We start from the raw sequence: 26,978 nt of genomic DNA on the forward strand, positions 1-26,978 counted from the left end.
ACCATCAAATGTTTCAATTCTGAGAACCTGAGATTATCCAGAAAAGCAGAATTCAGAAGCCAGTGTTTTGCATTTCCCAAAGCAACATGAAATGGGGAACGGGGGGTGGTCCCTGAAGTACTAGATCTGAATGAGGTTGTTCTTCCAAGGGTTGGTCTAGACTGCCTCGGTTCAGGGCTCACCAGTCTGCAATAATCCCCTGGCTCCCACCCAGTAACATAGTCCTGACTGCATTTGTCACATACTGCTCCTATTTGGGCACCCCTGAAGCCAAAGCAATAAAAGATCCTAGGGAAGGAAGCCTTATATTAACTCAAACATGATGCCAGAGTCATCTCCAAAAAAGTTTATTAGCATGATTAAAAACATTTTTTGAATAATGACGAAGAATTTCTAAACATGAAAGAGTATCAGTGGCTATACCTTATAACCAAATATTTGCAATTGAACGGACAGCTTTATTGCCAGTCTTCATTTTATTAAAAACAATCATCCATATTTATTGGTTCCACGTGAGGTCGTTGACTATTGCTTTGACTGGGAATGAGTCCCTACTGTAATTAAGTATAAAAAATATCTTCCATACTTGGAGTGTGACCTGTATACTGAGTAAAGAGTTGATAAAAATCCTCAAAGAGTTGGGTTTTGTTTTTTAAAAACATTCCTTTTACACACTACAAAGAAATAATTAGTATTTTGGCTTTTTAAATTCCTACATGATATTCAGAATGGCAGTCCCCAAAGGTCCTCCCTTCACATAATCACAAACGCAGACCCTCTTCTGGAGTGTACATTCTTGGGGTGGGCGCTGAAGACTTGGGCCTCCACGTGTTTATACTGGTTTGAGAACAAAGACAGCATCATCCAGAACGTAGTAGTCATTATACATGTCGCCTTCACACAGGTATGGTAGTCTGGTGAAAGCTTCAATAACAAAACCAGCTTTTCTGAAAACTTCAGGCAGACTATTCACTTGTTCTTCCCAATTCTGTCCCTTGATTTCTAAAATTTCTGATGGTTTCTCCCACTTGCCACCTACTAAAACAAACAGAAACATTAAGTTAAATTCTTGAACAAACAAGTTATTCAAAGAGAGAAGGGAGGAAGAACAACATTTGCCAAGGACTTGGTATGTGCCAAGCACTGGGTGCTTCAATGACTCATCTCCCCGATACCCGCTGAGGAGGACACAGAGATGAAGTATGGACCCAGAGGGCTGAGGAACTCGCCCAAGCCTGCAAGGTTAGTGAGGATAAGAGCAGAAAGGTAATCCCAGGTTTATCTGGATCCAAAGCCCATACTTTTACCTTCTCTGACAGTTTTAGATATTACCCTCCATTAGACCAACTGGGTTGTCAGTGTTCATGGTTTTGGAGAACTCCTCATTAAATACAGGAAAATGGAAGCAGAGAGTTACCCATAAAATGTGAAAGAAGGTTTAGGGATAAATGCAAGAAAATGTACCCATGATGTAGTAAATGTATGCAATGTATTAACTAGAAAGGTTTATCAGGCTGAAAATAGACTAATGAAGGCTTTTAATTTATAAAGACAGATCATCGGTGTGTTTTTCAAGGGAAGGTGATCCACTCCCTAACTCTTCTTAACACTTTTATAAAAGTTAAGCTCCAAAACCAGAGAAAGGTAGAGCACTAGAAGGGACGCGTCAGCCTAGCATTTCTCGGACTAGCGCCTGAAGTCTGAATCTGTCCCTTCCAAGCCCACGAGCGTCAGATGCCTGCGGAATGGGGGTGGAGGCGCCTGGATAAGGTCTTCAGGCCTTCAAGCTCACACCAGGCATTGGGTCCAGACACGTGGACACAAAGATAATGGTATGTGTCAGTTCTGGGGTGGTTTTAGGACTTGTGATGTTAGAAAGAATGCACACACGTTAAAAGTATTACTAACTTCAGACAGAGAGTGGCTTTCTGTGAGAAAAGGCATCATCAATAGGTGCCAAGAGTCCACACACTACAGTGGACAGATCTGTCGCTCCTCTCGGTGGCCCAGCACCTGAACCCTCTGCCCAGAATCGTGTCGGGGAGGCAGCGAAGGCAGGCACCGGCGCGTGGCCTACGCTCGGACACACTCGCCTGACACGTGGAATGAAGAGCAAGTGACCCAGAGCAGTGGCCACGAGACCACGCAGCTGGGCGGCACCAGGTGGTCCGTGCCACGGCCCCCAGTGCCTGGCAGCAGCAGCACACCCTTCCGATCAGCCGTACAGCACGATCTGAGGCGTCCGTCTCGGCTGGAGACCCCACACGATTCTCCAAGCCTCCCGTGACTGTGAGCTACCCTCGAATCCTTTCAGTTCCCTCACTGAAGTCAGCCGGAGTCCGTTTCTGCTGCTTCCAGGGAAGAACCTGACGAGATCTCCGCAGGGCAGGAGAGGGGGCACGAGGGAACCACGACAGAGGGCCCACACTTGGTTTCAACAGCACAGTAACAGGGGGTTACACAAATCTGAGGTACAACCCGCTAATGCCACACGTTTCTTCACTGTACCACGACGTACTGGTCACTAATTCTTCTCTCCTCACTACACGAAGACGCCTCCTTCTGCTTCTTCCAGCTTTCCAGTTCCTGGCCCAGCACTGAGCACACAGCAGGGGCCCCGGCATCAGCAACCCAACTACTCTGGAAATTTAAAGTCCCAACAACCTGTCAAACGATACCCTTTCCTGGGAATACACACTACGTGTAAATCAAAATCTCCCTCAAAACATCTACAAGCCCAAGAAAAAATTAACCATATGATTATTTAGAAATGTGCTCTAGGCTAAAACCTCAACTCTAAGTGGTGAAACTGGATTACAAACAATTTTTTACACAATTTCAAAAAGTTCCCGGTTATTGTTCCTTAATAAGAGTTCCTCTCTTCAGTTCTTCCTTTTCTAAAGAGACAGAAAAAAAAGAGCCAACTCTCCTCAAATGCACAGTGACCACGACCGCACGCGCACACCCCAAGAAATGGAGACTGTGAAGGGAGGCAGGATCATTCTCGGCCTGGAAATCAATCTGATTCTCTTTTATGTCGGTAAGATTCTTTCTTTTCTCCTCCATTTTATCTAATCAATCACTATTCCTCACCTAATGCATTTATATTTTAAGCCCCTACAGATTAATTTTTCAATGTCTAATGCTATGGAAATGGTCTTTTTTCCCAAGACAAATAGTGTAATAAAAGAATAGCTGAGGAAGTTTCAGATTAACCTTGAAAATTCCCTTTGATGCTTTAAAGAAGAGCACCTCACCAAACAAAGGGTTGAAAATGTCCTTAAAATCGCGTGTGCTAGTCACAACAATGTCGTATCTGCACGGCAAATGCGCACTGCACAGGATAGGCACTACACAGTACTTACTGAATATTTTCAAAGAATAAGGTGTCTGAAAAGCCAGATTGCGGTAAATTAAAAAGTACCTGTCATTTAAAAAAAAAAAAAAAAAGCTGCCATGGCTCCTTCCATAGAGCATAACCGTCCCATAATAGATATATTTTTTAAATTCTGCTTATACTTTTTTCCTCTATGAAGGAGAAAGTGGTTCTAATAACCCATCTCATCATAGTTGTAATAAAGCTAATAATCTCAGAGTTGCTCACAAAGTCTGTGTCATAGGACAGGGAAGGTAGCAAAAGCTCTTAAAATTGTTTTTTTCTCATCTGTAAAGAAATATATCAAAATGTTAACAATGGTTATTTTGAGCACAAGGACTATGAGTGATTTCAGTAATATTCTGATTTTTTTTCCTAATCCATATAAATGACTTTCATAAACTATTTTCATTAGTATTATTTTAAAAAAGAATCCTTATTTTTTAAAGATCTACTCTGACAGATATGAAGACAGACTATCTGAGATTTACCCAAAAATCATGTGGGAGTGAAGGAGCAGGTTGGGGGGGTGAAGGAGCAGGTTGGGGGGGTGAAGGAGCAGGCGCGGGGAGAGGCGAGACAAGACTGCGGCAACACGCAGCAGGGAGTTCACCGTGCTAGCCGACAGCACATGCTTGAAATTCTCCATGTGATCAAGTGTCACAAATCAGTTTTCTATTTATTTTCCAGCCTGGATCACAGTAAAGTGATTTTTTTAAGAGGGGGGTGGGGGAGGGACTGAGGGAGAGAGAGAATCGAGAGTCGGACGCTTAACCAACTGAGCCACCCAGGTGCCCCTAAAGTGATCTTTCTTTTATTCCCTCCACCAAGAAGATAAACTTTCAGCCATTGCAGAGTGTACTGCATTGGAAAAAAAAAAGAAAAAAAAAAGAATCCTATAGGGTAAGAGAATTCTTAAAGAGAAATTCTTGCAGGACTAGGCTTGGTGTGACCCATTACCCAAACTTCTCTCTTTGGGGAAGAGGCTGTGTCACTGGTGCGGGGGAGGGGCAGGCGTTTCCTCACCCGTCAGCGCTCTCAAAGGAAGTCCTTGACCGCTCTTCTCCGACACTCAGAAGTCGGAAGTAAGTGGAGACATGAAACTCCAAAGTTGCAAATATTTCTTCTTCCCTGGAACATTAGTTCTCCAAAATTTTTAAAAGTCAGCTTCCCTTTTAAGACTATCTGAAAAAGGACTTCAGACTGAGATGCTGTTGGTTAACTGTTAGATCTTGGCAGGCCCAACTCCATTTGAAATCCCCAATATATACTGATCATTATAACTTGCAAAGTGTTTGTACTTCTAATGGGGCTGCCTCTGAGTAGGAGACATGAGGCTGTATTTACCAGACTTAGGAGTGAGTCCAATCCCTCACCTGCAGACGAGTGAGGAGCCTGCTGGTCTTTCTCCAGGTGACCTTACCCTCTCCTCTGGTCTATATTTATCAGGTCATTAAAACACTAAAGTGATCTTTCTTTGATTCCCTCCACCAAGGAGGGAGGAGAAATTCTCCCAGCTCATCTCAGATCGTACATATACTAAAATTAAAACATGGGGAGAATATATCTGCATCACAAATGCCATGATTCTAATTTTAATTTATCTTCTAGTTCTGGATGAAGACTAAGAAAACCATTAAGTCAAAAAACAAAACACAAAAATCTTGTCTGAAATTCAAGCATCAGACCACTTGGATTACTTTTCAATTTCATTTAGAGTAACAAAAGACAAACTCAGACAAATAAGACCATTTGGAACACATTCCAAAGAAGGCTCCTCACTCGTCTGCAGGTGAGGGATTGGACTCACTCCTAAGTCTGGTAAATACAGCCTCATGTCTCCTACTCAGAGGCAGCCCCATTAGAAGTAGAAACACATGACCAGGCAGAAGTCAAACTAAAAACTTGCATAAATTCCAATTTGTCTCAACCAATACTATTTTACGTAGACCCTCCCTTACCCCAAAAAGGGTTTAGGGCAGATCTTCCCATCTATAAACCTCAGAGTGGCTTTCCACCTCACGGGCCTGGGATTAGAAGGCCAAGGTGGGGACCCAGGCGGCATAATCTGGATGAAGCATTCGGCAGAGAGAGCGCTGGACGAGGTGTCTAGTCCCGGGCCTGCCAACGCCCGCGGAGACACCCGCTGAGATACCCATGATTATCCCTCAAACGGGCACGTGACACCATGGGAACAGGAGAAGTGGAGACAGGCGCGGCAGCAGAACTAGCTGCCTTTTATTAAATTCTTATCAAGGCTTAGCCAACTAAGTACTCCTTATGCACTTAAACCTCCCACTAACTCCTTGAGCTGCATATACTATCCCCACTTTGCTCCAGACCACAAAGCTAGGATCTGAACTCAAGTCTGTGCTCTTTATCACAACACTGTTCACCAAACGAGACAGAAGCTAGCAGGGACTACAAAGCAGGGTGCTGGTGCAGGCGAGAAATCAAATCTGCTCACTGTGGCATGGCTAACTCATTAGGTCTCGGCTTGGTAACCAAATCTGCTGGAGGCTAAGCCACGGCTGTATTTCCCCAGGTGTGCACCTTGTCTTTTATGTGTCCTATAGGGACAACCAGGCTTACAAAGGAGTAATTGTGAATTGCCATGAATTCCTAGCAATCCCAACCCTCACAAGGCCAAAGAAAAAGAAAATCCCTTCACTCCTGTGCTCGGTCAGCAGCGTCACCTGCATGAGGTCACCGCCCTGACCACAACGCTCCTGGGAGCCCGGGGTACAGATGGGACAGCATGCTTAGCGATCAAGGGAAAGCTGATAAGGTCACCAAGAGTCAACTTGGGGTCCCCCAATTCCTGACTCCAGATCTGCTGCCACCTCTGCCCGCAACGCTGACTCTACTGGAACCTCTCTGTCCTCAAGTAACCAGACCTCATAGCCGACAGCAGGGTAAGGTCAGCGAGCGCGAGGGGTTAGGAAAAGTGAGGACCACTGCTGTCTTATTAGTACAGTCTTGTTTGTGCTGAGGAAGCGGTAAGGAAAAGAAAGGACTCTGGAGTTCCCTAGCCCCCAAATGTCAGGAAAACAGAAGCACAGGCAAAGGGAAGTGAGAAGCCCCCTAAACATGGCTCATGCACTTCCTCCCACAGGTGCTACACGTGAGTGTATGGTCTTTGTCCATCAACCGCCTTACCTCGAAGTAGCCCACACTCAAGGGGCCGCGACCATTCGGTGTTCCTTCTCCCACACGGGGTGCCCTTCAGAGCAACCACAAAGCCTATGGTTTCGCTACGGTGCGGACCAGCCCGAGAACCTATGCGTGGATGGCTGCACCGGGGATGCAGGCAAATTCACAGTGAAGGAAGTCCTCACAGAAAGAGCAGTCTCCCTCACTGTAAACAGGGTGGCTCTGAATGACAGCGCCATCTACATCTGTGGAATCGTCTTTCCCAGTTCAAAGGAACCAGGAGCTAAGCGGACCGGAGAAGGGACCATACTGGTGGTAAGAGGTCAGTCAGCTGAGGCTTTGCTCAGCCCTTTGAATGTATTACGTTACTTATATGCAGAGATGAAGGGACAGATGTGCTAACTCAACCCTAGCCAGTGAAGGGCGTGATCTGACACAAGCTGACAGGACACTGAAGCACTACTCCAGTCCCATCTCCCAGCCTCCACAGACACAAAGTCAGGGCTGTCTCTCTGTGACCAGACGCTACTAGCGCAGGCTGGCCAGCAGGTCCTCCTTTTGTGAATGATAGTGACTGGTAATGTGCCAAGTCCAAAGGGAAACTTGGGATGATTAGTGAGCAGCTTGTTCGGGAACTGGGCTGGCATTGCACTATCTAGAACAAAGCAGAAGTGACCAATAAATTGGACCTGCGGGGGAAAAAAAAGGCAGTATGGAGAATAAACACAAATTTGAGGAGAAGCCACTGGGGGGACCTCTGACCCCACCCATTCTACACGGACAGAAAAACAGAAAGAGATCGGTGTGACACTGACTTCTTGAGATTTGCTAAAACCTATGACAATTTCCTCATTCAAGTGAGGGTCTTGAACCCAGTTACATCCTATAAATCAAAAAATCGAGAAATTTCAGGAAAAAAGCTTCACACAATTCTGGGGGAAAGAAGAGAAGGGAAATAGTCCTTGACTTTTTTGGATCTCTTCCGTTAAAAAGGACTCTGGTACGATGAGCACTGAAATCATTAAAACATTAACTCAAAATCAACCAGCCCTACCATTTTAAAATAGGACTTTAGGGACCCGAGATCATCCTGTATTATAATTCCTGCTTTTAATTACTAGGGGTGTTCTAATGGGCTTTTGGTATCCCAATGTCATTTAACCTTAGTTTATTCTCACCCATAAGATAAATTATAAATGAGTTAATACATATAAAGCACTTTTGATGATGCCTGGCTTATAGCAAGTATGCTTAAATAAATGTCAGCTAAAGATATTAAAACAAATATACAACAACTTTGGAGACCTGTATTAGTCTTCTATAAAAAACGTTAGCCAAAACCAAAAATAGTTTGTAAAGAGATGAAAGGTCTCAAGACTGCAAGTTCATGTGAAGACAGATTCTTCTCTAAGAGCAGAAATGGAAGTATTACTAAAACAGACACAGCAATTTCCTGCCTCTTCTACAGAACTCCTAATTTAGCACTTGAAACTTTTTAAAAAAATTTTACAGATATGGTTAATTTGTTACAAAAATGTATGCTGTACAAACTGAGTTCACAGGATGAGCATCTATGGGATATTTCGTTGAAAAGTACAAGTTGTTCAGATAATTACAAATCTAATTGTATTTTGTGCCTCAAATAATCAGGTAATAGAAGACATGGCATGTTGCTCTATCCCCACCCAGAGCATGGGACACTTCCTACAAGGAGGGAGAAATTCAGAATGTGAAAATGGATTCAATAATTCTACTTCCAAAACTTTATTAGAAAGAAGGGGCACGTGTAACAATGCCTGTCGTTTAAAGGTGTAGTAAGCCCTAAGATCCTCCACATATGGCCTTCTCAGATCCTTGTACAGACTGCACTATTCAGTTGTTTATACGAAACAGGTCAAGGTTACAAATGTCAGCATTCACAAATACATGGCAAAAATATCTTAACTCCACGAACAGACTGTTGGTGACCCTTGTACATCATTTCTATCAAAAGAAATTTTAAATGTCCTTGAACAAACTGTCCTAAAATGTTTATCTAACTTCAAATAATGTGTTATATAAAAAGTGATTCTGAGCATTATAAGTAATTAATTGAATTTAAAATTTTTTTAGTTTTCAAAATGAGTAACAATTTTGGTATAACATATTTAAAGAACTGATGAACTGCTTTTAATTCTATCACCTGCTTGAGGGTCTTCTGAATCAAGAGACCCTGAATAATGTTTAAAGAAGAGCCAAGGGGCGCCTGGGTGGCTCAGACGGTTAAGCGTCTGCCTTCGGCTCAGGTCATGATCCCAGGGTCCTGGGATCGAGCCCCACATCGGGCTCCCTGCTCAGCAGGGGAGTCTGCTTCTCCCACTCCCACTGCCCTTGCTCCTGTACTCTCTCTCCCTCATTCTGTCTCTCAAATAAATAAATAAAATCTTAAAAAAAAAGAAGAGCCAAGCAGAGCAGTTCATGTTTCGCCTCTAACACTTGTAGCTCCAGTTATACTTTATGTATGTATTTGCAATAATATGTTTCAATAGTGACTGTGGCTCTTCCTGTTTTTGTAATTAACAAAGAAATGAAGGAACCACACAGCCTCCTGATAGCTGTTGTATCACTGCTCTCTATCTACATTATTGGTGCACTCGTGATCTTCGTAATCCTTTCCAAAGTAAGTCAAATTTCCTTGCACTAGATGTCCCTATAGCCTTGAATATTATCGTAAGGAAATGATTTCCATCTCTCCACATGTGAGCCTCAGAAATTGCTCACCTAATTAACATCCTCCTGTACATTTGCAGGAAACACCACCTGCAGGAACAGTCTATGGAAGTGTAAATTCTCATCACTAAAATTATTACTAATCAGAGTACAAAACTTGCAATGGTTTCTCTTTAAAACCAGTAATATGAGAATAAGAAATCCTTCTTTATAACTATCTTATTTGCGATCTTTCCGCTGGGAAGCATTACTGTTATCTATAAAAGACCTAAGAACAGCCTTTAAGAGCAAAAAGGGGTTAACAAAGAGACTAGAAGCTGCCTTAAAATATTTTTAAAAGGCCTAAAGTTTTTGAGAAGGAATATCTTCTGGCTGTTCATAGGCTATAAGAGGGGGTACATATATGCTATATTAGGATCACAACAAAGCCTATAGTCAACATCAATAGGAATTGTTATTTTATTAATATAATAAAAGCATCTCAGGAATTACATAGAAATTAACTCTAACTGTATATCATTTAAATGTTAAGTTAGTTTAATCTTAATATGGTACAAAGTCTGCCACAACTGTTTTGAGTGCATAAAATGTCTCATAAGACTTTCCTTTTCTTCTTTACAGTCAAAATCTAACTCTTTAAGAAACAAAGAAACAGAAGATTCACAAAAGGTACAGACCAACGCTTGTAAAATACCTTTCAAACGGTGGCTGGTTGTAATTATTTCAAACCCAAAATAATGAAAAAATTACAGAGAATATCATGGTAACTTTCAACCACAGAAACCATTTCTTATTACTGAGAACTCAAGGATAATCTCAAGTGGTAAACTATGATTTAAATGTGATCATTCTCAACCATAAACCCTACCTAACATACTCAAAATACAAGAGTTAATGGTCAGTGTAGATGTGCTGGGGGTTGGGTGTGGGGGGGGGGGGCGGTAGTGGTTCTGACTGGTGGCAGTAAAGAAAGACAAAGCTAAGATGATGTGCAATAATCATCCCTTCTAGTCCTAAGAGAGACAGGAATTTTTTCTCATTTGTGTTTACAGAAGAAGAGTGCCCGACGTATTTTTCAGGAAATTGCTCAGGAACTATATAGTAAGAGACAGGTGGAAACAAGACAACAACCTGTGAGTGTAAAATATCAAAGAGATGTAATGCAGATATAAAGCATGTGTGAAAAAGCTAAGCCACCAGCAAGCCATCAATAATCATGTTTTCCTATAGAGGAATATGAAAGAGGACTTTCACATAGAATACATTTTTATATAGAACCTGTTTTGATAAATACATAACAAAGGACATCTGATACAATATTAAATAGAGACCAGGTTGACATCTTAGTGACATGGAATCTTTCAGAAACACACTGGGTATAGGCAATGTTTTCAATTCAGACAAGGATGCTTTTGTGGATTAAAAGATCCTTGCATGCATGCAGTAGCGGGCAGTAAGTAAATGCTGCAAACAACTGTGGGTCAAATTATACAGAAAACATCACTTATTGCTAACAAGGCAGAAATAAATTCACATTAGAAAAGAGGAGCTAATGAAAATAAAAATCAAGTATTTCTTCAGTCTGCGGTTACAGTGGCAGGAAGAATGCATTCATATTATCTGTGAGATATCTGACAGTGTCTCTTTAAAGTCCTCTATAACAGGTTTTTCAAACAAGATGCTGTTTTAGTGCTAGTGGAACAGATACTCAGTTTCCAGGGTGCACAATCAGGCCGCTCAGATTTAAATTAAAATGTATACTATAATATAATGAATTAATACACAACTAAGGATTTTTTTTCTTAAACAGCTGCCAAGAGGGCAAATGTAACAAGGGTCTGATATGAGGTGTTGTGTTTTTTTTTTAATACAACTTTTAAAAAGGATTTTCATCCAGGAGAGAGTGTGGTCTAAGTAGTCATTTCATACTTCAGTGTGTATACAAATACATAAAGAAATGGTCTAATCACCTAAGATATCACTCTGAATAATTATGAATGCCTGTTCACTCTTTCCTTACTGAGGCCGGAGCATCTTTTTCTGCAAACAGACAATGATAAGTGTCCTGAAGACAAGTCTAGAAGTAAGTACTGTTATGTAAACCAGGACTCTCCCAACAGCATCTCAAAATCTCAAATTTCCGGTCAGCAAATCCAAGACTGGAAAACACTACAGGCCAAATTATCCTGTTGCTTCTACAACAATATGGACAACAAAAATGCAATTGAAGGGAATCTTAATATATTTAATAAAATATAATAAAGAATGAAAAAATGCTAAAAAAAAAGAAAGAAAAGAAAATTAATTTTCAGTTCCACATCTTACTCTAAATATAGGAAGAATAGTAACTGGACCTTTAAGATTACTGGCGGCTCCTTGGGGACACAGAATGCAAGAGGGCACAGGAGGGCATACTAGTTTAAATGTTGCTTGCAGTGGGACATCATCAGTTACACAACCTTAAATATGGCTTGTTATTTACTCTTGCAGGAGAAAGGCAACACTTAACGAAAATAGAAGAGCACTTTCCAACTATGAAAGACCATAGAAATGTTTTAATTTTCAATTAAGTCACTGAAAGTCCAAATCCAGAAGTTATGGCAGTGTTATCGGACATACGCCCATCAGGGCTTTAAAAAGCCAATCAAAGGTAAATGGAAAAGGAAGGATGCCACACTACAAGGAAACTATCACTAAAAGTAATTACCCAAAATACTAAAATCCTACAAAATACAACTGAAAAATACTTCCTAACTTGCCAGGAGAATTCTGAGTAGTCTAACATTTAAAAAATTTCCATTTTCCTAACATATATCCTATATTTGTGTCATTTGACATACGAGGTATGTGAGGACTCCTACCCTGAAGATTAGAAGTCACACCCCATGCTTCTGTCTGCTTCTGTCTTGAGTGGAAGAATTGTCTTTATGGTTGTGGAAGTGATGGGCCACTGAGACTAAGATGGGAGGGAGGGGAAAAAGGAAGGGAAGTGCCAAAATTTGAGTTTAAAAAAAAAAGGGGGGGAAGAAGAAAAGAAAAACCATCTTGCAAAGTACCCTGGAGCAAACACTGTTCTCCTGGTATTGCCACTGGGTAACAGTAGAGTGCACATTTTCCTGCCTGCATATGCAAAATGACTTACATCATGCTACCAACAAAAAGTGAAAATAGACTAAGAATATGATAGCTAAAATATAGAAGCTCCGACGCGGGAGGTTAAACAGAAAACCTCAGAACCTCAGAACACAGAAGCCTCAGCCAACTCTAGATGTCACTGTTGGGCCAAATAACAGCACCAGGGAAGCAGTGGGCAAGACACGTGTTTGCCTGTGCCTTTGCAATATATTTTTAACTGATTTAGGAGGGGAGTATCAGATAAGGGGTGGGGTCCAGCAAAGATGTTTATGGAATCATTACTATGTCACTGAGAAAACACAGTATGGATTGTTCTTTGAAAGCTACCTCATTGTAAAAATCTATTTAAAGTACCCACAAGTGTGCATTCGTTATTAAAAATGAATTATAACCTATTTTTATTTCATTAAAGTGTTTCTTTTAAAATGGTATTAAATGAGGTGAATTCTATTTTTAAAACCCAGAATTTTAAAATATTTTAAGATCCCTATGAAAATGTTTTGCAATGATGACCTGAATCAGTGGTCTCCAACACATGTTATCACATGTGCCAGGAAGAAATGGCAAGAGGAGAGAGGGGGGAGCGTGTGTTTGTGTGTATGTGTGTGTGAGCGCCTATGTGGTGCATCTGTGTGTGCTGGGTACAGTGTGTGTGTGTACATGTATGTGTGTAAATTAAACAACTGGCATACAAAGTCGTAGAAATAGAAATGTTAATGTTTTCTTCCTATAACCCAAAATAAACGGTCTTGTGTTCTCCTGGGTGTATAGTCCTACTTTTGAGACTGCTGGCTTGGATGAAATAAATGAATTTCTAAGCTAGATGGCAAAAAAAGGGTAAGCACTAACTATCCAGGTAAATAGAATGTGTTAGATTAGATCATTTACTTTTCATTTCTGGGAGTCATTACATTTTGGTACTCCCAGGGCTGAAAATACACTGTTCTTTGTGTAACTTAACTAGCAGACAAAATCCCTAAGATAAATTAGTATTTGATTTAGAATAAGCCTTACCCAATGCAACAAGGACTGTGTTTCCAAGATTGCTGTTCAAGCTGAAATTGGGATATACTCTCCTTTGGGAAAGTAGTTACATTCCCTTACATCATATATATCAGTTATTGATGTATATATTAATATTCATTCTTTCATTCATCCATCTAGCCAACAACATCTACTGGGTACTAGACTATTATCCAGTCAAGGGCCTTTCTTTCATGCCACCCTTGGGCCACACTGACCTTGTCCTTCCCTAATCCCACCTTGTTCACACTCTTCATGCTTTTGCATATGCTGTTCCCTCTGCCTGGTAAAATGCTTCTCAGGTACAAACATAGCTCAACTGTCACCTCCTACATGAAACCTTCCATAACCTCCCCTAGCAGTTAATGGGTCTTTCATTCTCTAAACCCATAGTACTTTGTCATATTTCTTATCAGACTATCCTGCCATTGTCTGCTTACATCTATCTTCTGTATGATTCTCTAAATATCTTAAGACTAGAAGCAGGTTTGTCATTATCTTTGTATTTCCACTGCCTAGTGTTGCCTGGTCAAAACTAGGCACTCCAATGCATTTATATGAATACAAATGAACACTGTTTCTATAGAAAAATATTTTTTCAGCATGTCAACTGAGATATGAAGCACACTTCACTCCCTAGCCATCGACCCTCACCCCTCACTGTACGCAGAATCCCTGGCAGTATTAATTTTCCTACTAGCTGAGCATCCAGAATTTTCACTGGAAAAAATTAAGCTATAGCTTTCTGTTTAGAGTTTCCCATGACAATGAGAAGAGAATAATACTGAAACTACTCCCAACAAGAGGGAAACAACAAAGACGTGGTTCTAGTGTCTTCACACCCTACCCTCTAGACAAGAGCACTTAAACCACATACCGAAAGATGTTAGCAGGATTTTCAGAATAAGTAATTTCTTTTTCTCTGCTACATAAGACCTGAGTGAATCGGAGACCCCTGGCTCACAGGCACAGGGTGAAGATTCTGGGGGGACAAGTCACATAAACCAATGGAGAGTGTACATTTGGAGACAAAGTTGCGATGCCTAATGAAGTCATCAAATTATGATGATTACTGTGAAAAGAGTGAAGTCTCAAACAGACCTGAAGGACACTGAGAAATATTTCAAACTGAAGGACTGTGAACAAATAGGATCAATAAAGCCACAAACAAAAACGAAGTAACAGGACAGAATGGGATGACCTATATCTAACGCGTATTAAATATCAACACTGAGACAGACACGGTAGGGCATTCTCCTATACATTAGATTCTTTAATACTCAGGACAAACCTTGAGGTAAGGATTAGCCCCACTCTTAGAGATGAAACACTAACCTTAACAAGAGGCCCACGTTTCAAACAGGGCCAGCCCTCAAAGCCCAAGCTCTTTCCATGCAATAGTCCTATCAGAGTCTTGCTTATTTCTATTTAGACTTATGGGAGTTTTAAGACTTAATATGCCTAATTTAACCAGAACAATGACCCTAGAAGAAAGTAAGGAAGTTGCCAAAGTCTACCTCTCAACAGGCACAGGTCTCGCTGGTTTCCCAGGTGAATTCTACCAAACTTTCCAAGAACAGAGAGCCACATGCAATTTAAATTGTTCCAGCGCATGGAGAAAAAAATTCCAAATTATTTTTTACAAAGCCAGCAGAACACTGATACCAAAACATAACGAAGATAACATCCTCCAAATAAAGATCAGATATAAATCAATTATTATTCATTAATATTTTGCTAATATATTTATTCAGAATTTTTGTAAATACACTCTAGCAATGCGTTACAAGAAGACTATCCCATCTAAGCCCAGAAGTGCAAGGGTGGATACACAGTATACAAGTACTATTAATTTAACAAGTCAAAGGAGAAAAAACAGAATGACTATCTCCACAGATATTGAATATACAGGTAACAAAATTCAACAGCGATTCCTGACTTTGTAAGCTCTTAATGAAACAAGATTTAAAAGAATATGTATTTCAAGCCAAACAACAGCAATCTCAAGCCAAAAGACAGCATCATATTTAAAGTAGAAATATTCTCATTAAAGTAAAAAACAGGACAAAAATGCCTACCATTTTTAAAAACATTTTCTGGAATTAACTACCAATTCACTTGGGCAAAAAAAGTTTAAATATGAAAAGTAAGTAGCAAAACCATTTGCAGATCAAGGAAACACAAGAGAATCAATACAGAAGCTACTAGAGACAATAAAACAATTTAAAAATATAAATGATTACAAAATTAGTATATACTCAAAAAATCAATTGCTTGGGTATGTACACCTACCATTCATTCTAAAATATGATGAAAGAGCCGTCTGCAACAACATGGATGAAACTGGAGGACATTATGCTAAGTGAAACAAGCCAGACACAGAAAGATAAACACTGCATGATCTCACTCATAGGTGGAATCTAAACAAGTCAAACTCGTAGAACCAGACTGTAGAGTGGTGACTGCCTGGGGCTGGAGGGTGGGGAAAATAGGGAGACATTGGTCAAAGGGCACAAACTTCCAGTGACGAATAAGTTCTGGGGATCTAATGTACAGTATGATGACTACATTTAATAATACTATACTGTATACCTGAAGGTTACTAAAAGAATAGATCTTACTTAAGTGTTATATCACACACAAAAAAGAGTAACTATGTGAGGTGGATGCATTCATTAGATTGTAGTAATAACTTCACAACGTATACGTACATTAATCATCACGCTGTGCACCTGAAATACATATAATTTTTGTCAATTTCCCAAAAGCTGGGAAAAAGTTTGAAAGTTAAAAAAATGATAGAAGAAAATTTTCTATTTAACAATATCCCACCCACAAACACACCACTAGAATAAATCAAAAAAAAACTGCGTAGGACCTTTATGAAGAAAATTTTGTTACTAAAGATAAAGAATTGAATAAAATGAAAGGCACATCCTATTCTTAGCTAGGAAGACTCAATATTCCCTAAATTAATCTATAAATTAACTAGTGCTAAACCAGTGCTACAGTTGATCCGTTAAATAAAATAAGCCAACAAAAATCTGCAAAGGAACTGCGAGAAGGGGGCTGGTGCTCTGACATGAAAATGTATGCTAAGTTACAGTAATGAAAACAGTTTGGTATTGGCACACACGGAAGGATGAATCTTAATAAAACCAAACCCATTCGGGACTTCAGTATATGATAAAGGTAGCATTTCAAAGCACTGCGGAAAAGATGATTATTCCATAAACGGGGTTAAGATCCCAGGCTAGCTATCTGGAAAACTGTCTTTCACAAACACTTCCACCTCTAGAAATGGATCACACAGATAACCTTAGACCTAACTTCCTTCAGGTTTTTGTTTTTATATATTTTTTAAGATTTTATGTATTTGACAGAGAGCTTGTGCTCTCTCTCGTTTGCTCTGTCTCAAATAATAAAATCTTTAAAAAATAAATAAAAAATAAAAATAAAATTACAGCACCCAAACCCAACCCCCAATTCCAGATGCCCCTTTCTTGCTTTTATAGTTCATTTTCTCTGTAACATTTATCACCAACAGCATGCCATTCGTTTCCTGTCTTCCTCACTAGAAATAAGCTCCATGAGGGCAAGACTATCTGCGTGTTTTCCACTTGCTATATCTCCAGCACCTAGGCACTCAGTAAATACTTTTTTAAATGAATGAAGATAATCCGTTGCATAAGAGTACCAATTCCCTTCCACATTCATTGCAAGCCCAGTTCAACAGTGTAAATATGCTCAGGGCAGAGGGCTCCCTCCAGACCCAGAGAGTGCACCATGTCTGTCCCAGACCCCTCACCAGTTGCTGGCTGGGTAGGAACATGTGCCCCTATCCTTGACAATGGGCCCTAAAGTGATGGGGAGATTTCTGGGGAAGGTTTCCCTCACTAATGAAAAAAAAAAATGATGTTTGGGGAAGAATCGTCCTCTCTTTTCAAGATTTTTTTTCCGGGGGCGGGGGGGCTAGGGGGGCACAGAGGGAATGGGAAAGAGAGAATCTTAAGCAGGCTCCACACACAGCGCAGAGCCCGACGTGGGGCTCCAACCTTGAGATCATGACCTGAGTGGAAATCAAGAGTCAGATGCTTAACTGACTGAGCCACCCTTCTGCCCCTCTCTCTTTTCAAGATTTTGTCATGCCTACACATGACGTTTGGCACTACATTAGCTATTTTGTAATTCTAAGAGGAATGCCAATACACTGAAGATGGAGAAAAGAAAGCAAGCTCTGAACTTCAACAGAACAGCTGTATAACAGAATTAACCCAACCATAGAATCGCTATCCTAAAATAAACTCTTAATTTTTAAAAGCAACTTTTAGTTGTTCCTTGTTTCTTTTTTAAGATTTATTTGTGTGTGTGTGTGAGAGAGAGAGAGAGAGAGAGACCACGGGGGGGGGGGCGGGGGGCGGTGCCCGGGGGCAGAGAGAGAGGGAGAAAGTCTTAGGCAGACTCCACACTGGTAGGAGCCCAACATGAGCCGAAACCAAGTGTTGGCCGGCCACCCAGCACCCAGCTCCTTCTGTTTCTTAAAGCAGAAAGCAACCTAAAACATACTTACACATGTGCAAAGACCTGCCTGAGACTGTTCATTTCACTATTATTTATAAAGCAAACTGGTGATACCTAAAAGTACATAAACAGGGGCTTCATCAAGTAAAGTTATACATCCAGTGGGGTGCTGGTAAATGTTTACCAACCACCTTGGAGAGGGGAGAGGCTATTGTAGTGTTTGCCAATTTCCAAGATTTAAGTGCTCCCACCACTGACCATACAATGGTCAGTTTCAAGAACAGTCATGTTCAATGACCAGTTCACTAACTTCATGACAATGTAATAATCAGCTCTCATGAGCCAGTAAAACCAGCTCCAGCATACCACTGCTTATATCCAGATGATGATGTAGGTACATTATGAGCTGATAAGGAATAATTTTCTAGATACACTTAAGTGGAAAAAGGCAACCAAAGGATTTACAATGGGATTTAACTATATAATCATTCTTTTCACGTGCACACAGAATTATATTTGCATAGACTATCTTAAGAAGAGTATTCAAGAGACCTGAACAAGACTGTGGAACTGGAATGGATGAGAAAATTTTCATGTATACCCTCCTGCTAGCAGCTTGAACTCTTTTTACCGTGAACTGCATTTTTTATAAAAATTAGTTTTAAAAAAATTAAACATTTAATGACCCCTAACCAAAACTGGGTCAATAAACCAAATAAACTGCAATTGAAATTAGAAAGAACACATTTTAAATTTTTTCCAACTTAACCTAAGTAACAAAATTGCTGTGGTTTGATTTAAAGACAAATCCAAAAATTATAAAAAAATCATTTCATCTACAATTGCTTTTTGTTAAAAACTAGACTGAGCCAAGTAGGCCAAGCACACTCCTATATTCTTAAAACAGCCCAGTATTTATGAACTCACACGGCAAGGTCACTCTGCAGTTCACAGTCCTCACACCGTGTCACATGGAAATCATCAGGATCTAATTAGTGACTTAGAGAAAGGAAGCAATAATAGAGTGCTGTGGAGCAATCTGCAAAATGTATAGGTCACTAAAGGTCACCCACAGCAACAAAGCTTCTTGTCTCAGGTTTGCTATGTGTCACGTGTCAGACTCCTTGGACTCAACAGGCAACTCTGCGCTATGTGCCCACAATCAAGGAGCTTGTTTTTAGGCCTTGTCCAGTTGGATTTCCTCTCAATTTTTAGTGTGAGCAACACAAGGAAATAAAATTCATGGTTAGATTGATGTTTCTTCCCCTGCTCTTCCACCTCCTGCTATGCCAGGAAATAGCGCTCAAATTCTATCATGTGGTTGCCCAACAGGACACAGGAAACTGGGACCTTACAACCTGATGACTAGTGACTGCAATACAGAGATGGAGCGGAGACTTAATTACACAGTGAACAGCACTGAAAAAAGGTCAGGTTGCTGAATTATCAAGGACATTTACGCCGGGCACGGTGGCGCGTGCCTGTAGTCCCAGCTACTCGGAAGGCTGAGGCAGGAGGATCGCGTGAGCCCAGGAGTTCTGGGCTGTAGTGCGCTATGCCAATCGGGTGTCCGCACTAAGTTCGGCATCAATATGGTGACCTCCTGGGAGCGGGGGACCACCAGGTTGCCTAAGGAGGGGTGAACCGGCCCAGGTCAGAAACGGAGCAGGTCAAAACTCCTGTGCTGATCAAGGACACTTACTAGGGTTTTCACTGTAGTGTACACACACACACACACACACACACACACACACACACACACACACACACTTAAAGCAATGTTTTCTTTACCATGACAAGTGATTCTACACCAGGAATGTAAAAATGGAGAAGTCAGATGGGGGAGGGACTATCAGGTCTACCTGCACTCTTTCCCACTCTCCTATGTCTAAAGAATTCTCCATTTCCCCCATCATCAACATAAATCTAAAATCATTTGGTCAATGTTAAAGTAAGCATTTAATCTGAAGGGACTATGACCTGAGGGGGAAAAATAAGGAGAAAAAGAAATGAAGGAGCAAGTGAGTGGCAATGATTTACATTGGATTTCCATGGTGATAAGCAAACATGAGCATTATTCCCTAAGACAGATTTTCACAGATATTTGATAACTACAACGCTTGCAAAATAGTAATGGATTTCTTAAAAATGTCTGCAAGCTCTTGGAGCTTTTGAATCCAAGGCTGAACTAGGCAGTAAAATGGGAAAACTAAAGATTTTAAAATATTAACATGTATTACTTACATAATAAATAATTTTTGTATTACTGCACATTAACTTATGAAAATGCAAAGGAGACGCTTAAAGTTGAAACTTTCAACATGACCTGAAATGCAAACCGTGTTAGCTAAAACCATGAGTTAACGTGGCTACAACCAGGTCACAGTAAATATGAAGTCCTATGAAATCAAACTATTTCTTTTAATATATTCTTCATTCAGTATTGTTGAAGAGCAAGACTATGCAATCACAAAACCAAATGTCACACAAAGAAATGATACATGCTGGAACACAAATGGTCTTCAGAAGGGTAAAAAAGATAATAGCATTTATCATTTTGAGAGTCTGGAACAAGAGATGTAACGTACAAATCAGCTATGACATTCAGCAATATATACAGGTAAATTAAAAGGCATCACTTTGTTCTTGACTCAGCTTATAAGCTAATAAACAAATGGTTTAGGCTCGATTTCAGAGCAGAAAATATGGACACATTTCAGGTTTTCAATTTCAAGCGGGCAGACCCAGCTGAGTATTCACTATTACCACTGCAAAGGGAGTACCAGAATTCTACAAAATCCGCATTAAGATGAGCACTAACCAAGGTGATATTTTACATGAGTTAACCATATTCCTTCAAATTCTAGGCTATTCTAGGAAAACAGAATCACAAACACTAATAAATCTCTATGCTGGGTAAGAGGCGACCTGACCACACTTACCGTTTTCCACATAGGGATGAAAGGGTAAAACCAGGGCGAGGATGACCCTGCCTCTAGTTGGCTCCAAGACACTTCTGATATCTTTTAACAAAGTCAGGGGCTGATCACAGCGGTCCAGCAAATTCAAGCAGCTGATGACATCATACTGGAACCCTGTATTCTGCCATTCGTTTATACCAAGCACTCTGAAAACATCAGAAAGAACCTGATTGATACAAACCCGCTTAAAGACATCTTTAAGAATAACTGACATGCCAGTAGAGGCTCTAACTTTATCTTCTAAATCAAAGTAAATGCAAGATCATTCACTTATCATTTATATTTGCAGTAATAAAATGGCCAGGCAAAGAAAAACAGCAACCCTATTCCTTTAAATTTAGCATTTCACCTATTTCCGAATCTAAAAACATTCCTTTATAAGAACTAATCATGTTTAATACCATATGAAGATATAAAGTGATAAAAATGATTATAACTAGGCCACCAAATTCCTTTTTTTTTTTTACCTAAAAACATTTCATTCATTTAAAACTACCTCTTTTCAACTTTAAGCAAAATACAAGAAGTCACCTTTTCTTTTAGTAACTCAACTAGTTGCTGAGATCCAGGGAACTGTGAGTTAGTAATTCTAAGCTCAGAAATCAAGGTTAGTAGGGACGCCTGGGTGGCTCAGTCAGTCGAGCATCAAACTCTTGGTTTTGGCTCAGGTCGTGATCTCATGAGCCATGATCACATGAGTCGTGATCTGATGGGTCATAGGATCAAGCTCTACATCAGGCTCTGTGCTCAGCCACAGGGTGGGGGATCTGCTTGAAGGATTCTCTCCCTCTGCCTCTCCCCCCCCCACCCTCCCTCTCTTTCTAAAATGGATAAATAAATCTTTTGAAATAGGCCATCAAATTCTTGAACATCAAACGAACAAAAAACCCTATTTTCTACATCCATTGGAATTTAATCATAAAATACATCAGATATTCATGTTTTCTATTCCTGGGGTCCCTCCTATTTTTAAGAATGGCTGGGGGTGGTATAAGATAATTTCCATTTACAACCTATGGCCTTTTGAGCACATCTCTGTTCCCAGGAGACAGATGCCATCTCAGACTTAGAATCTTCATATCTGAATAACTACATAGAAAACGATAAAGCACAGGACATCCTATTAAAACTTACATGTAAGGGAAAAGCACAGTTAACACACCACTCTCAGCCCTCAGTCTCTCGATCTCACCCTCCCTCTCTCTCTCAGAACATTTCTAAGTCCTTTACAATGTTTTATCCACCGAGAGAAGGAATTCTCTTATCAAGAGTCTTTGTTAGCCACACGATTAAGGCAATTCTGTACATTACTCACTCCTGCTTGGTTATGACAATCAGAATGTGGCATGTGAGGCATGTTACGATGCGGGGGAGGGGGAAGGAAACAGGAGAAAGGATCTTTGGTAAACAAGTCTCTGATAATGCTAAGCAGATACAGCACAGTTATCTTAGAAAATTCAAAAAGTATAATGAGGGCTGTTTTAGAAAACTCATTAGCATAGTGATATTTGAGAGCATTTTCGAATAGTAGAATAAAAGGAGCACAAACCACTCAGCTGCATCTTCTTTTCAGTCTAGATTTTTTTTTTTAAGATTTTATTTATTTATTTGACAGAGAGAGCACAAGCAGGCAGAGTAGCAGGTAGAGGGAGAGGGAGAAGCAGGCTCCCCACCGAGCAAGGAGCCTGACGCGGGGCTCAATCCCAGGACACTGGGATCATGACCTGAGCCAAAGGCAGACGCTTAACCAACTGAGCCACCCAGGCACCCCTAGATTTTTTTTTTTTTTAAATAACCAAAGCCTCCGGGGGCACCTGGGTGGCTCAGTCGTTAAGCATCTGCCTTCAGCTCAGGTCATGATCCCAGGGTCCTGGGATCGAGCCCTGCGTAGGGCTCCCTGCTCAGCGGGAAGCCTGCTTCTCCCTCTCCCGCTCCCCCTGCTTGTGTTCCCTCTCTTGCTGTGTGTCTCTCTGTCAAATAAATAAATAAAATCTTAAAAAAATAAAAATAAAAATAATAAAAATAACCAAAGCCTCCTCCAAAACAACACTCTAACAAACTTCAAGGGACTAGTCAGGTTCCCTTGTTGCTTGAATTGAGTGGGGCATTAGGGCTCCAAACTCACTTTGTTGTACTGAACTTGTAACTGCAATGATGATTTTATTTATTTATTTTTAAAGATCTTATTTATTTGACAGAGAGAGACACAGTGAGAGAAGGAACACAAGCAGGGGCAGAGGGAGAGGGAGAAGCAGGCCTCCCGCTGAGCAGGGAACTCCATGCAGGGCTCGATCCCAGAACCCTGGGATCATGACCAGAGCCAAAGGCAGACACCTAACATCTGAGCCACCCAGGCACCCCATGCAGTGATGATTTTAGAAACTAGATGTAGCTCATTCAAACTATAAAGATCCTACTTTTGGGATACAAATACTATCAATTCCCATTTTATTTATTATTTATTTATTTAAAGATTTTTATTTATTTGACAGAGACAGAGAGAGAACATAAGCAGGGGGGAGCAGGAGAGGGAGAAACAGGCTCCTGGCTGAGCAAGGAGCCCGATGCGGGGCTCAATCCCAGGACCCCAGGATCATGACCTGATCTGAAGGCAGTCACTTAACCAACTCAGCCACCCAGGCGCCCTTCAATTCCCATTTTAAAAACCGAGATGAACCATTAAAAAGGACTATTCATATATTAATACCTTAGTCAAACAGCCTATTTAAATTCATAAATTGCAAAAACAAATTATATACTTGATTTAAAACAAAACAAAAAGTCTTAGGCCCGTCTATAAGGAAGCAGAAGCCAAGCATTATCACCATGTTTTAATCTAGAATAATCTCACAAAATCCATCTCTGAATTACCTGCAGATTTTGAAAGAAAAGACATGCTCCTAACAGAAAATTAAGGCTTTAACACAGGGACAGTGACAGCTACATGTTTAGAAGCCCAACTTCATCTTTACTTCTGTTTGGTGATTTTTCACTTATAAACTCAGTTCCACCAACGAAGACAAATGTATTGGCTCCACTCAAACTGCATGTTAGCCCAGGAATAAGACACATGGTGAAGACTTCCTCATGAGAACAGTGGAAGAAGTGACTTGTCCAAATCACACTGCAAGTCACCCGCAGAGTAAAACTGACAACTGGGAAACTCTCCTAGTGCATGCGCTATTCAGGTCAATGAACCCGCCCTCCCCAGATAAGGTGAGAAAGAGCCTGACAATGGGTCTGTGAATGAATGCCATCAGGGTGGTGGGTCGAGAGTGAAGAGCAGTCTCCAACATCTTTTCATTAAAAAGAGAAAATAAAGAGGATGTTAACATGAGAAACAGAACTCTTAACTACAGTATTTTCTTTTCAAGAAAGATCCCAAACCTCCAGATAATGGATTAAAGTCAGGCATCTTTCAAATTTACATTAAAGATCTGTTCTCTGGTGTTAAAAATGTACATACAATTCCTTTTTGATCACCCACGTGTGAACGGTCTATGTGAATTTAACTCTAAACCCGCCCCCCTCACAGCTCAGCATCTTCCCACACCCGTATTCCCTCCACCATCTACTAACTTCCCTTCAGATCACCTAAGCTAATTTTGCCACTAACTTTTGGTGAAGCAGACCAAGAAAGGAAAACATGCTGCCAAAATTTTTCCCTGCCACAGAACCTTTTTTTTTTTTTATGTACTGTCACTTGAATTGTGGAACTGTTCAATGGTGCACACAATCAAAAATTAACTGTATAATCCTTTCCTTTGTATATTAATACCTTAGTCAAACAGCCTATTTAAATTCATAAATTGCAAAAACCTGTTTTGGCTTTTGCAAAACAGGTTATTTCTAACCTTGGAATTATTATTTTCAAGAAAACAAGTTAAAGTAATAGCTTACCTTCCAGGAGGATTTAAAATATATATGTATATTATATATATGTATGCATATATTATATATATATATATATTTATTTATTTATTTATATATATTTAAAGATTTTATTTATTTGTCAGAGAGAGAGAGAGAGAACACAAGCAGGGGGAGCGGCAGGCAGAAGGAGAGGGAGAAGCAGGCTCCCCACCAAGCAAGGAGCCCACCTAGCAAGATTGATGTGGGGCTCAACCCCAAGGCCCCGGGATCATGATCTGAGCCGAAGGCAGATGCTTAACCGACTGAGCCACGCAGGCATCCAGAATTTAAAATATATTTTACAGCAGTGACAAAGCAATCAACATTTTGATAAATCCTAAATAAAAAGCAAAACACCAACAGTATAAAGAAAAATTATTGTTTTGTTTTAAAAATCAAAGCCATATCCTTAAGTTCTACAATTGGGTTTTCTGGCATAAATAATATCTTAGCAACACAGAGGAAAAACTCGGCTGTTTTCTGTGTATTATTTCAAAAATGATATCTAGAACCTTTATTAAAAAATCAGTTTTTCATGAACTCAGACATTGAAGAGAAACAAAAAATAGCTAGCTCCCAAGCCAAAAAACAAGGTATTAAGCTACAAGTCTGCCCTGCCATCATGGGTTGAATGAACCCCAACCTTAGTAAGATACTACTTCCTCATTAAAATCTCAGATTGTTAAAAAAAAAAAAACCAAAAAACCAAACCTCAGATTGTGCCGAAAAACACCACTTCTGTGAACATGTTTTTAATCTTAATAATATGGTGGAGGGAATATCAACCAGCATGAATTTCCTATTTAGGTAAAATTGTGAATAGATTTTGGCATATGTGCTATACATTAGGAAAAAAAGTAAACTAAGTATTTTTCATATGGAGGTAAGTTTACTACTAGGTTACATAGTGTCTAAACGCTAGATACAATGAATTATTAATTCAAACGTCTAAGTTTCACTGATAATTCCATTCAGGCATTTAGTCTCAAAAAGGGCTTCAAAGACAAGCAAGGAACGAAAGGGGCAGGAGTGGGTAGGAGGGGAATGAAGACGTTTCAAACACCTTCCTCCCCATTCGCACTTTCAAAACATTTTTTTTTTTAAGTGGGAGGAGAGCACCAGATTAGGAATTAGGCATGATTTAAGCCATTGTTAAAACGAAGGCCAAAACATTCCAACTTTTGAAATGATACATTAATTTTTTTTTAAAGATTTTATTTATTTATTTGACAGAGAGAGACAAAGCGGGAGAAGGAACACAAGCCAGGGGGAGTGCGAGAGGGAAAAGCAGGCTTCCCACGGAGCAGGGAGCCCGATGCGGGGCTCGATCCCAGGACCCTGGGATCATGACCTGAGCCAAAGGCAGACGCTTAACGACTGAGCCACTGAGGTGCCCCTGATGCATTAATGTCTAAGTGAAGAAATACTTCAGTTATTACCACACAGGCCCTCCAGGATCTAATCTAAGACAGACTGCTGGAGCTAAAGGGGATCTTACAAATCATGGAGTTCAACCTCACACAGATAGAAGTCTCCTATAATAGCATCCCTAACAGCTATTTAAACACGGAGAGTGGCAAGGACTTGGATGCTCAAGCTGTTAGGAAGGTAAATGTCCCTAAACTCTACCTCAACTTCTGAGAGCTAGCTGTGCATGATTATACCAAAAACAGCACTTACTCTCTTTCCATATAAAACCCCATTACATTTGTTGATCGTAACCTTCCCCCCCCACCCCCTTCCGACTTGGTCTTTTCTTCAAGCTAAAAATTTCCATATTTTGCCAAAGTTCAATCCAGTCCTGCTCCAAGAGCTACACCAATGCTCAGTCTCTAGGGTTAGTGTGTATGAGCAGAAACTTAGGTGGACAGAAAGTGAGTGCATAATTCTTCTTTCCCTTTTTTGTAAGGCTCAGCCTGGCTTCCAAAACATCAGGGGAGGAAGCAGGCCCTATTCTCACCTCCCACATTCAGTACCCAGCACCTTCTTCTCCCATTCAGTAGAATCCATACTGAATAAAGAACACCTTCTTCCTAAGTCTTTCAAGCAGGAGATGGTCTTATTATTTTTTTAAAAAGATTTTATTTATTTATTTGAAAGAGAGAGATGCAGCGAGAGAGGGAACACAAGCAGGGGAAGTGGCAGAGGGAGAAGCAGGCTTCCCGCCG

At 40.4% G+C, this 26,978-nt stretch overlaps 2 protein-coding genes across 11 annotated transcripts in view; one reads left to right on the plus strand and one right to left on the minus strand.

Moving 5' to 3' along the window:
* Positions 1 to 331: 331 nt before the first annotated feature.
* METTL9 (methyltransferase 9, His-X-His N1(pi)-histidine) overlaps positions 332 to 26,978 on the minus strand; it is a 46,749-nt gene continuing 20,102 nt past the window's right edge. For 2 of the 3 annotated variants that reach the window (XM_036097373.2, XM_036097369.2), the window contains exons 4-5: positions 20,860 to 21,044; positions 332 to 1,038 (exon numbers count right to left, since the gene is read on the minus strand). In XM_036097373.2, the coding sequence (XP_035953266.1) occupies positions 833 to 1,038; positions 20,860 to 21,044 (391 nt within the window). In that variant the 3' untranslated portion in view covers positions 332 to 832. The remainder of the gene's footprint in view (positions 1,039 to 20,859; positions 21,045 to 26,978) is intronic. The other variant, XM_036097370.2, reaches the window with a different exon arrangement.
* On the plus strand, positions 1,126 to 12,768 carry IGSF6 (immunoglobulin superfamily member 6). 8 transcript variants are annotated; one of them, XM_036097375.2, is made up of 8 exons: positions 1,131 to 3,040; positions 6,003 to 6,291; positions 6,492 to 6,851; positions 9,094 to 9,188; positions 9,860 to 9,907; positions 10,291 to 10,371; positions 11,263 to 11,321; positions 11,729 to 12,768. In XM_036097375.2, exons 2-7 carry the CDS (start codon positions 6,135 to 6,137, stop codon positions 11,293 to 11,295), a joined length of 774 nt encoding a protein of 257 aa, XP_035953268.1. In that variant the 5' UTR covers positions 1,131 to 3,040; positions 6,003 to 6,134; the 3' UTR covers positions 11,296 to 11,321; positions 11,729 to 12,768. The 8 variants fall into 8 exon arrangements, with proteins under 8 accessions (XP_077930827.1, XP_077930830.1, XP_077930824.1 ...); XM_078074701.1 differs by lacking the exon at positions 11,263 to 11,321 and having other exon boundaries at positions 1,126 to 3,040; XM_078074700.1 differs by lacking the exon at positions 11,729 to 12,768 and having other exon boundaries at positions 1,128 to 3,040; positions 11,263 to 11,322.

This window comes from Halichoerus grypus, chromosome 6 (genome assembly GCF_964656455.1).
Source record: "Halichoerus grypus chromosome 6, mHalGry1.hap1.1, whole genome shotgun sequence".
NCBI classification, from domain to species: domain Eukaryota; kingdom Metazoa; phylum Chordata; class Mammalia; order Carnivora; family Phocidae; genus Halichoerus; species Halichoerus grypus.

What these genes read in the sequence shown, in the direction of transcription:
- IGSF6 (XM_078074698.1), top strand. Translation starts at nt 6,135, where the DNA reads ATGCTTAGCGATCAAGGGAAAGCTGATAAGGTCACCAAGAGTCAACTT. An exon ending in TCTTCGTAATCCTTTCCAAA is followed by an intron (nt 9,189 to 9,859) that starts GTAAGTCAAATT and finishes TCTTCTTTACAG; the next exon opens with TCAAAATCTAACTCTTTAAG. An exon ending in AAACAGAAGATTCACAAAAG is followed by an intron (nt 9,908 to 10,290) that starts GTACAGACCAAC and finishes TTGTGTTTACAG; the next exon opens with AAGAAGAGTGCCCGACGTAT.